General features: G+C 46.0%; 1 protein-coding gene and 1 long non-coding RNA gene across 2 annotated transcripts; both read right to left on the bottom strand.

Annotated features, from left to right (window-relative positions):
* Window positions 1–2,626: 2,626 nt before the first annotated feature.
* On the bottom strand, window positions 2,627–3,606 carry LOC136304220 (uncharacterized). The gene is made up of 3 exons (XR_010724430.1): window positions 3,463–3,606; window positions 3,129–3,276; window positions 2,627–2,925 (listed from the first exon to the last, which is right to left on the bottom strand). It is a non-coding gene; the product is annotated as an uncharacterized lncRNA (long non-coding RNA).
* A 382-nt stretch (window positions 3,607–3,988) lies between these two features.
* LOC136304223 (inhibitor of nuclear factor kappa-B kinase subunit beta-like) lies at window positions 3,989–11,378 on the bottom strand (the record flags this gene model as incomplete). The annotated part of the gene is given in 17 exon segments (XM_066207845.1): window positions 3,989–4,121; window positions 4,379–4,488; window positions 4,905–4,966; window positions 5,080–5,231; window positions 5,485–5,608; window positions 5,963–6,012; window positions 6,014–6,075; window positions 6,328–6,522; window positions 6,965–7,094; window positions 7,405–7,512; window positions 7,842–7,966; window positions 8,353–8,442; window positions 8,908–8,996; window positions 9,414–9,483; window positions 10,204–10,321; window positions 11,062–11,156; window positions 11,229–11,378. Coding segments are annotated over 17 exon segments (1,863 nt in total), but the record flags the coding sequence as incomplete, so codon positions are not given.
* Between the last annotated feature and the right edge of the window lie 29 nt (window positions 11,379–11,407).

The raw sequence follows: 11,407 nt of genomic DNA, 5'->3' as shown, positions 1-11,407 counted from the left end.
AACAGACTAGATGAACAAAGGAGCTAGAAGTCTACGTAGACTCAGAGAACTAAAGGATGCCTATGGATGCAAGTTCCTGTGGCAACTAAGCCACATTAGTGAGGTCAAGGACCTGAGGAAGAGCACTGTACTGGGATGTCAGTGCATGATGGTTCTCGTGACTTGCTTTTGTAGGTGTAAAGCTGACCCTCTCAGGCTTGACTGATGGCAAGAATTTCAGTGCTGGAGGTCACAAAATTGGGCTGGGATTTGAGCTGGAAGCCTAACACAGCTTTAAGTAAAACAACTGGTGGTGCTCTGGAAGATGAAGGAAAAGTGTACCCGGTGCATTTCAGCCTTAATATTACTCGGAAATTTGAAGAAGTGTGAACTTTTTACTCTGCCCAAGAATGACTTTAACCCAATGCTGAAGTCCAGAGTGTGCCAGCACAACAAAGGAAGACACTTGAAGGCATGCATGGAAGTTGTGATGTTTGTGCCACATTTCAGTTTCCTGTATTTTAAATCTGTTCCAAAAAACCCAAAAGAAAATCCAACCTCTCCCCATTATTGTATTGCATTTTGCATGTCCTATACTTCACAGCCTTTTATAAAAGGAGGTCTCTGTGTTGTAGTGGAAATTTGGGGTTAGAACAGAATGAAATAAATTGGTCACAGTCAGAACACAAGGTTGGTGTGTGTTGACTCTCACCAAGGTTCCATCCAGCTGGGGTTTTGGTCTTTTTTTCATCTTTTCATGCAACTTTAAGCATGGTTAATAGATAATCTAAAAATGCTTTGTTACACGATACCTGTACACTGAAGATTTCCTTCTTTGGTTTCTAGGCTAACATTCTTACACCTCTCATGTTTTAGAGACCTGCACAGTGAAAGCAGCTTTTTCCATTATAGTGTTATTGAGCGCATCAACAAGAGCAAACCAAAAGTTTACATGTTTTAGATAATTTTGTTCCCATACAGGAAACAAGTATTAGGTAAGTACAACCATTACACTTAAAGAAAAAAAGTGCAAATCAGCAAAGTTAAGCAATTAAGTTCACAGTTCATTAGGAAGGTGACATCTACCAGTGACTGGGTATACCTTGTCCATTGTTCATTAGAAAGCCTAAAATGCAGCAAAACAGCCACAGGCGATGCCCAAGGGAAGACGTATCAGGACAGAGATCTGCTGTCCTAAGGCACAATTAAGAACATAACTCCAAGCAGTTAGAACAGGCATTCCCTAATGTATCTTTGTGAAAAAGTGTCTGAGAAGTGGATACTAAAAGCTAAGCCATATGTATCACATAAGCAGTTGGTGACAGTAGAAGGCAGTTGATATTCCCTTCTCAGAGGCAGCAGCTTTTCACAGTTGGCTTCCCAAAGCAGCATGGCTTCAGAGGCAACCAGAGTGATTCTACATCTAGGTTTGTTCTGGATTGTTTGTTTCTTCTACCTGAAGCTGCAGCCAGCTCCAGTCTAGAGCCGAAAGAATAAATGAAATTCAACACCAGGCTACAGTTGAGCTTTTTCTAAAATAAAGGCAAAGTGTGTTAAGAGGTATAAAAAATTTACTGGGAACAAGTTGGTCAATTTCATGATGAGCCACGTGACTGCTGTCAAGGAAACAACCTACTTGCACTCTCCAGTATTTTACTCTCTCTTCAATATTCTGCATTGTTAAATTAAGGATCCCTGACACCCGCTCATCCCAAATTTGTGTGCAGTTTTGCAGTAGTTTTGTACAACAGCCAAGTGCTTTGCCCCATCCTTTACTGTTTAGCGCAGCAAGTTCCCAGCATGTGGCTCCCAGTTTTGGCAAGCAGAGTAAGTCAGGCGGCAGATTATGAGGGAACCGGTGCTTCCTATCTCTGTGCATCTCCTACTCTCCCCCTTGGCCATGAGTAAAATGCAGATTTCATTCAGCTGTGTTAGTGGTGGCAAAGTTGCACATTCAGAACTTCGAAGCCAGGCACTTCCTTAGTCCATTTACAGAAGAGTGAATACATTACCAAGAAACTCTGCTCTTGATCCTTCATTGTGTCATGCATCACATTTTCTAGTTGGCTACAAAGTTTCCCAGATTCCAGCAGCAGCTCCTCACTGAAAGGGGCAATTATTACACTATTAATTTCTGTGGCAGTTTAAAGAGATGCTGCCTCTATCATTAAGAAATACTTCTGGCAGATACGCTGCAGAACACTGAAGTTAGTCAGGTCATAGGCTTGTAATTCATACTGCAACTTGAAAAGTTGGTGGCAGCCCCTGATTTACCAAATGGGGGAAAGGAAATGTATTCCAAGATGGAACTGGGTTCTTATTAGGTGGAACCACTGTTGCTAGAGGAAAAGCTGAGAAGCCTATAAACTTAAGGATGGGGCAACAGGCAAAAACAAAACCAAGGTCTTTCATTCCAAGTGGTAACCCAGTTCATTTAAGCAAGCCGGAACTACGCATGCAGCAGTCTCAATGACACAGCTCAGCTACTGTGACCTTACATGACAATACTTCAACAGTTCTTGCTGGCAGTGTACTTCCAAGCGAGCCCAACCATCTCAGATTAAAGGAAGAAAACCAAAAACCACTTTTGTTACTGAGGCTGGGGGAAGTGAAGCCATACATGATACCAAATTTTCATATGGAAGATCTGAAAGCCCCAGGAAGTCTTAACTACCAAGTAAACTAAGGTTGCTGACAATGCAAGCTGAACACAAAGTGTAAAATATGAGAAACCCTGTGTGCCATTATTGCACAAAGCAGGAAACCTAGCTTTGTAGTGGTGGCATTAGCAGCCGAAGAACTCCAGACTTTGCCTCAGCTTTTTCTTACAGATTCTGATAAATTGAATGTTCCAGAAGGGACTTGCAGCAGCAGTTGACCTGAGCTACCAAGACGGGATGTGTTCACGCTCTCTGGACTGCCAGTAACAGGACCACGCACTTTACTCTGATGAAAACACAAAATATTCAGAGTGCAATTGTTCCCGCTAGTTTTCAGCAGCCGGGAATATGAGGCAACCTGGAACTTGGCTTTCATACTGATTCAAAATAAAGAAAAGAACCATAGGATACACTCAATTTACTATTGTTTCAGTAGCCTGTGCTACAAACCATATTCTCAGGTTAAAGGGGAGTTCTTATTTTACTTACACAAGCAATTTTCAGCAAGTTCCACAGTTCTTTCTGTCGTTTCTCCTGAAGCCTAACAACTGTTTCTTCATCTTCACTCATCAGATTCATCACTTTCTCCACTCTGGGGAACAATTCCAATGCCTTCTGTTTGCAAACTACAGTTTTACTATTAAAAAAATAAAAACTAATCAGATCACACATGGGCCACTGCAGTAGGAGAACAGTTCTGAAGTTAATTATTTTCTGTTAACACTGCAAGATCTCAATAGCCATATGCAATGAGTTTTAAACCTTCTCTTGCTGGAAGAGAAAATACCTTCTCTCAACTCTGAATAAAATGTACAAAGCTCACCTGAGCTGAGCATAAATGACTCAAACTTTTTTTTCAAAGGTCTGGATTGCCTGTAGAAGCAGTCGTACTATTTCCTGGCTGTCACCGCCTCTCCTCTGATCTGGAATGAGAGCCAATATTACACAGAAAGGTCGGTTTATAGGACAGAGTGAGAAGATTCTTAGCGGCTCATTTCCACTACTGCTTTAATCCTGAAACAGCCAAAGTTCAGGATATGCGAGTTTGAGTGGGATGAATTACACTGAATTTTAGCCACCTTCTTCAAAATTTAAAGAACTTGAAAAGGAGAGTTGGGACTGTATCAAAGGAACAGTCGTGTCTTTCATCCTTTCTACCCAGAAAGGTTGTTTGTTGCTTGTGGCAACAGCCTGCTCTGAGAAGAGCTCCAGAGGAGTTTCGAGAACAGCTCACAAAGCACCAAGAAAGGAAGGCTGGCCTAGTGTGAAACTGACTCCCTGACTTCCCTCTCGAAAAAAGGCAATCCAGGAGAGCCCATGTGCTGCTAGTGTCTGGGCAGGCCTAGAAGTCAGATAGTTTTCTCAATGATCCTTACTACACCTCCAAAGTTACGCACAAAGCAAGCTGACCTTGAGCTAAAGCGTCTTTTACCTCTTGGCTTCTCTCTGAGTCTTTGGTACAGCTCTCTGGCTTGTTCTTCTCTAGAAGAAAAAAAGCAGGAAAGAAAAGGATTTCCAAAGAACCAAAACATGCAACAAATAGTTTGAGAACTCAAATCTTTTCTATACCTGTCTGCCATTTCAGAACAATGACAGATGAGTCAAAAAACATCTTTAGTGTTAAAGTGCTCCCAGTCCCCCACAATTTGGGTGGAAGAAACAGCCCTTTCACTGTCCTCTAGTGAGTAAGCTTAGCCAGAAACACTCCTGCATCTGAAGCTCAAGGTAGTTCAACTCACAAATCCTCCAGTGTTCCTCCTTGTTTACGACCTAGCGGGCTTCTCTGCAGGTCCACGGTGTCTGTCTGCAGGGCCATCATCCTCTTCACCACCTGCTCCACATCATCTTCCTGAAAGCAGGGTAGAACATAAGCAACACAACAGTCTCATACCTAGAGACACTACCACTCACACTCAAACTGGTTCTTCCTTTCTCATTCTTATTTCTAAACAAACCAACAAGATGCAAACAGCAGCCTTGGCCAAAGACAAACGAGTCGTTTCAATTCAAGGAAATTCCAAGACGTCTCTGGGGCTTCGCCAAGATCTCCCGTTTCCCCCTAAGCCTTACAACAGAACGAGCTTCATGTAGTACTAATAATGCACAAAAATTGTGCCACACAAACCAAGGCAATGTGAAATCTGACATCAGTGCAGATACAAGGGGCTTCTATTTAAGGCAGGGACAATGAAGCTAAAGGGGGAGGAGGGGAGAGATAACAAAAACAAACCTCTTTATGACTAGCAGTTAGATTTAGAAACATACCCGCCCACAAAGTTCCACAGCTTGCTCCATCTCTTTCCAGGCAAACAGCAGCTTCTCAGAAGCTAGAGGAATCAAAGAAGACTGACTGGCTTTCTCAGGTTCACAGAGAAGGAGGCAGGTGTTTTTGTGAGGATAAGAGTCATGAAAAGACCCGTTTGCCAGATGCTATACTCACTAATTCCAAACTCAATCTGCTCTTTATACTTTTCCAGGTCAATTTGGATGCTTGTTTTAAAGAAGTCCAGCTTTGCTTCCAGCTGCTGAGAAAGGGAGGCCATAGAATCCTTCATCTTCCAGAGGGTACTATTGTAACGCAACAGATTCATCCTGCAAGGACAAGAAGGTCCTATTAGCCTCTGAAAGTAGAAATCCACCAGGCTTTCATTTACATCCAAAACAGATACTTGAGACAGCGGTGAGGACAAATGCAGTTGTGCCAAAGGGCTAACTCTCCACTTTTCATGAATTGCATACAGCTCCAATCACGGGCTTTCCCATTCCAACAGGGTCCCATTTCTGTCTTCCCTTCCACCAGCGCACAAAGACAGAGATAAGTATTGTGGAGAAACGGCCACCGTACATGGCTGCTCGCTGCCCCTGCTGAAGCTGATTACAGTCCTCTTTCAGCATCCGCATCGTGTGCCAGATCTGACCCCACACTTTCCGCAACTGGAAAAAGTGGAGATCCTTCTTTGGATCCTGAACTGAAAACAGAGGAGGTGGGAGAAAGGGAAATGGACATATCAGCGTGAAGCAGGAATAGTGTGTTATCACAAAACAGACCAAAACATTGCTCCTTTGAGGGGCATGCTACTGCCTGCAAAGCCTAGAGCTGGATAACCCCTGGGCAGCTCCCCTAGCATGTCAAAATCAAACACCTCCCTTTTTTAGTTATTCTGATAAACTGAATGAATGACAGTCCATTTTACTGCTTCTTCAGTCCCAATACGCAAAAGCTCCCTCTACTCTTTGTGCACGATACAGACCACAAAACACAGACGCCCCTCTCAACACTGACCCCGCCCCGCCCTTCATATTCATGCCAGAGGAGTCCTTACGGATGCAGCCAACACTTTCTGGATGAGGACGCAAGGCCACCTGAGCCTCAGGAAACTTGCTTGTTATCAAAGAGGAAGAGAAGGTCTGTGTCTGCTGCTGCAGTATCATTCACCTGCAGAAGACAAAAGACCCAACCAGGTTTTCTTGGGAAGAGCAAGCCTTGCTAACACCACAAACAGAAGAGTCCTCCTCAACCAAACACAGAGCACCAAAGGCAACAGGCTGCCTACGCTACAGTGGCTGTTAGGTCTGTGAGGTTACCATGACAAAAGCATGCCACAACAGCAGGGAGTGCTGTGATCCCAAAGCGAGTGCAGTGACTTCTGATTCACTCAAACTTAAGAAAGGGAATACTGAGACTCACCTTGCCATCAGCTGTATGTTTAGTGACCAACTTCTGAGAAAACAATTCAAGTCCTGCTTCCTGCAGTAGTTCCTGGTCCTGTTCTGGAATTCCTGTATCTGACTGAATCCTGGCCTTCACACTCTGCAGAGTCTCTTCCTCTGTCACAGGGTAGGTGTGCACAGTTCCCGTAACCATGTTCAAAACGTGAAGCAACTACCAGAAGAGTAGCGTGGCATGAGAAAGGCTGAAGATACATTGGTCATCTTAGAGCAGAGATTGAGGGACCTAAAAAATGACCACCAAGAAACTGTTCAAAGCACTTGGCAGAATCAAGAAGTCACTTTACAGCTACTTCCTAACATTATGGCAAAGTTCTTGTCCTCCATCAAGTGGAAGAGAGGCCACATGGCAGTTAAATACCTGTAGAATCCTCTCTCAGAATATGGAACCAAGCATGCACAGAAGCTCTTCACTACTCCCAACAAGCTCAGGGAGTATTTGTCCTCAAAGAAGCAAGAGGAAAGCACCTGCCACTAACGGTCAGGAGACAGTTCTATGAGTTTCTGCCTCACTCTTCCTCCTAAGTCTAGGATTCAGAGGCTCAGGAAACTGCTCTCTGGAAAACTTTTTAGGCTAATACAGACATATTGCTTACCTTCAAGTTCAAAATGTCATCCAATGCTTTGAAACACCCATTGGGTCCATAGGTAGGATCTGTACCTCTCTGACGTGGGTGCCACATTAACATGAGTTGCGGCCATTTCTCCAGCCTCCCAGACAAAACACTGAGCAACAAAAACCAGGAGATCAGAAAAGGTGAAAGGGCATTTGCAGTAACAATATGGCCTGTTCTGTGTGGGAGGACTGACAAAACTGCCCCCCTCCTTCTCCCTCCAGCGCTCCACCTCTCCCCATCACAAACGCAGCGTTTAGAAGGCAGAAACCAAGACTACACAAGTCTGACAAGCGACAGTAGTACTGCCTGTGTCACGCACTCAATGTATTCACAGATTAACACAGTAAGGCATATAACACAAACTTGGTCCTTTTGCAGAAGAATCAGTTTATCTCAGCACAGCAATTTCTAGTACTCACCTGTTTAGACTGTTGGGGCAGGGCAAACTGCTAGAAAACTTGACTTCTCCGGATAAGTCTTCTGAAACAACAATATCCAGCTCACTCTTCTGACGCACTTTTGTATGCCTAATGTAAGCGAGTACAATGGTGAAAAAATTGCCCGCCTTTCCCAGCCTGCATGCTAGTAGGCTCTTGAAAGCTACTCTTGACATATAATACAGAGGCCACTTTGGTTTCTGTTACCTGCCCTGCAGGAGTCAGCCCTTATCCCATAGAGCAAGTATCAGGAATGCTGAACTTGCTCAGGTGAGTCAAGCCCCTGTGAAAGGGGTCACTTTCCAAAAGGGCAAGAAACATAGGGATATTATCCTCAGAATCAAGGGACCACACTTCTGCTTCCTAAAAACAAGAAAGTCACATCATGCCCACTTACCACCCAGCCACGGTTCACTCACCATTGCACTGGCTGCCATTTGGGTAGGAATGGTCGGAAGCCTGCAATGCACTCAAAGGCAAGCGTGCCAAAGCTCCAGGAATCCACTGTCACCGTATACTTCTGCTGTTCCAGCAGCTCTGGAGCCTGATACAGTTTACACGCGTGAGACAAAGCCAGATGGCTTTGGCCAGAAAGCTCTTAGCTTTCTCTATCCCTTAACATCTCATTAACATTTGTACAAATAATTAAAGACATTACTGAACGCTGCCTCTCACGTGCTTTAAGACCTTCCTGGAGTGAGTAGCATAGGTTACTGGCACTCCTGCTTATTTATAACAGATGCAGGTAGCACAAAACCCAGTCTCAGCAAAACCCAGCGTCAGCAAAAAAGCAGTCACCTTTGCTAGCTTCAGCACCACAAACGCACCCCATACCGTGCAAGTACCTAATCCCAGCCCAAAGCTTGGTAACAGTTAATTCTATCCCACTAGAAAGCAGTAGCTGCTCTTCTAGCTGAATTCCTTTCTTACCAAGTACTGCAGAGTCCCAACAAAGGATGTGCACAGGCTCCCCTGATCCCACTCCTTAGCATAACCAAGGTCAATGATTTTGTGTATTAACTGAAACACACAACAGAGAATAAGAATGCCAGACTGAAGTCCTGTTAAAAGCACATCATACAGCAGAAAGAAAAGGTCTGGCTCTTCAAAGCTATGCAGGAAAGGTGCCAGTGAAGAGATAGAAGCAGAAATGGGAGGCTACTGTAGATTTCTAAAACCACAATGAATTTGAAGGTGTTGTAGCACACTTAGCAGTTACGCCTCTAGCTCCTTCCGATCTTTGGTCAATCAGTACAGTCTGCTTCTTTCCTTAATAGTTGAAAGTCAAAATGTCAGGTGTTAACAGACGTCTAATACAACGTCTCACCTCAGCTGCACACAGAATACTATGTGACAGTGACCTGAGACAGGTGTTATCCTGGGCTGAGTGCTCTTGCAGAGGGACCATGTAACTGCATGAAGCACATGCAGGTTCCTTGTAAGTTTACTTGTCTGTGCAGGTAGAGACGACTGCTTCCTGCTTACCCTTTGCTCTCCTTGCTGCAGCACAATGTTCTCTGGCTTCAAGTCTCTATGGGTGATCCTGTTCTCATGAAGGTATCTGAGAGCAGAAGCTGAGACAGAAAAAGCCAGTTGTTAGAGTTAAGTAACAGTACCGAGCATGAGCTCAGTAAGGATTCATCTATTCTATCTAGTAATAAGCATGGCTTTCACATCAGACCTTGTACAATCAAACATACAATGAAACACTGAGTGTAAGGGGTAAAGTCAGCATCATAGAACTCTGGACACAAATTGAGTTCTCTCTCTGGATGTTCCCTCACATCCTTCCCGTAAACTGTAGTAATGCTGGCTAGCTTCCAGTAGGCAAGAACCTCCCCAGACTCCCAACACTTTTGGGAGATGATCAAGATCATAAAAGGTCAGTCTGAAATGGAGTCACTAAGGTCACTACTGTATATTTGGAGAGTGGACTCAGGACTAAAAGGGTTTCCATAGTTCAGACAACTGAAGGTACTGCCACCACTTACCAATGTCAGATAACAAGATAAGAATAACTTCTTCCCGCAAGCCACAGCAATTCTCCAGCTGGTCCAGGTACTGCAAGTAAGGAACACAGAATGTAGTCTTTCCCTTCTCTATCCCGAGTGAACTCCAGAGTTCCACAAATTCTCAGGGATGCAAAAAGTTTCAGCAACAGCAATTAAATTCTCCAGAAGCACAAAACTCTATGGACTGTGACCTGCGGTAGCAGCAATTACAGCTTTGTGCCTTGGTTTAATTGCATGGGAAAGAAGATGAAAGAAGTCACTGTCATCCCGTTTTCATCCTTCTATTTGTTCCATCCCTCTTTGCCTGACAGTATCAACTCCAATCTGAGGCCTAAGGTCTGTGTTTTAGCTACGGGCAGATTATAGCAAAGGTCAGAAAAGCCTTAGGATTAGAACTACCATGTGTTATCTCTTCCTATGACAGACAAGAGTTAATCACTTTCAGGAAGGGTACAGCCTACAGATGCACCTACCCCACAATGGTCTTGGCCATACTCAAATACTCTTGCACGTCCCCTACACTTGCCCTCATTCTCTGTGTGCAAACTCCTCACAGTGTCACTTGCACCTAAAAAAATACAAAGCACTTAAGTCTTCAAAAGCTGAACATAATACCAAGGACCAAGTCACCAACACTTGTTGACGCCATGACTAAAAATAGGAAACATCAGGGTATGAAAGCAAAGGTTTGAAGGGAAAACTTCAGTAGAAAACCTAGGACCAGATCAGAAGGTGATCCATTCCTAGGTTACCATCCTAGGGGCCCCACCTTGCGGAGGTCTCCACCTTGGCAGTACTCCATGGCCAACAATGGCAAGTCATTTGGTGCGAGCTTCTGCATCCCTTCAGGGACATCGAGGGCAGCCACCACATTGGGATGGTTCAGTCTGTAGAACAAAAATTAGGCAAGTATACATGATGTTCTGAAACTGCTATACGCTTTCATGTGCTCGTGGTCACCACGCAAAGCCCAACATGGTCACAAATGCTTTGAGAAATTGAGTCAGTGAATTCTAAAGGTTTCCATCTTTCACGGATCTAGACTCATTTCAACTCCTGGCACTTCATACGGAAGACAGTGTGTTTCTTCAACATGTATGCATTACAGATCTGTCTAGAAGGTACAGCAATGAGCCCTGCACAGGAGTGCAAGGGAGTCTGTTGCTACCGTCCAGAAAAGACCCAAACTGCAATGAGACTGCTGCAGCCGAAAACGTTAATCCAACACCCCAAGGGACTGCCGCAGCACAGACGTTAAGTCAGGCAAAGCGGCGGCTCTAGGTAGCAGCGTTGTTGTAGCGCTGAGGGCACGGCAGACGAGCCGAAGACGGCAGTGTGAGACCCAAGAGTCTCACGCAGCACAAGGCGAAGCTTTCTTAGGCGTGAACTGCCACGCACTTGCCGCCGCAGCCGACTGGGCACCTCCCGGAAGAGAAATCCTCGGCGGCCGGCGGCCGAAAGCCTCTCCCCCCCATTTCCCTCAGCGCACCCGTCAGATCCGCGCTCCAGGGCCGTCTTGGCCAAGCGTCCCGGGGCACTGCCGCCACACCGCGCAGCGAGCCCTCCGCCCGGCCCGGCCGCAAGCGGGCACCGGGCTCGGCCCGGCGCCGCCGCCTCCCCGCCTCACCTCTTCATGATCTGTATTTCCAGCGCCCAGCGCTCGCGGCTGCGCGGGCTCAGCTCCTGCCGGCACTGCTCGATGGCCGCCTGCTCGCCGGTTTCCTGCGGACGCGGCAAGGACTGGGCTAAGCGCGGGTCCCGAGTCGGGGCGCCGCGGGCCCGGCCGCCTCCTGCCTTGTTGTGCCAACGGATGACGTTGCCGAAGCCGCCGGTGCCGAGGCGCTCCCGCATCTCCCAGGGCCCGCAGGTCAGCGCCTGCAGCGCGGGCGGGCGACTCACGGCGGGCCCGGCTCCGCTCCGCGGGACCTGCGCTTCCGGCTCCGGCGCGACTGCCCGCCCGCCCGCCCTTAAAG

This window comes from Chamaea fasciata, unplaced genomic scaffold, assembly GCF_029207755.1.
Source record: "Chamaea fasciata isolate MVZ Bird 193981 ecotype frontalis unplaced genomic scaffold, bChaFas1.0.hap1 SCAF_58, whole genome shotgun sequence".
NCBI lineage: Eukaryota > Metazoa > Chordata > Aves > Passeriformes > Sylviidae > Chamaea > Chamaea fasciata.
Note: the sequence above shows the minus strand (reverse complement) of the source record. Positions and strands in the feature narration are given on the sequence as shown.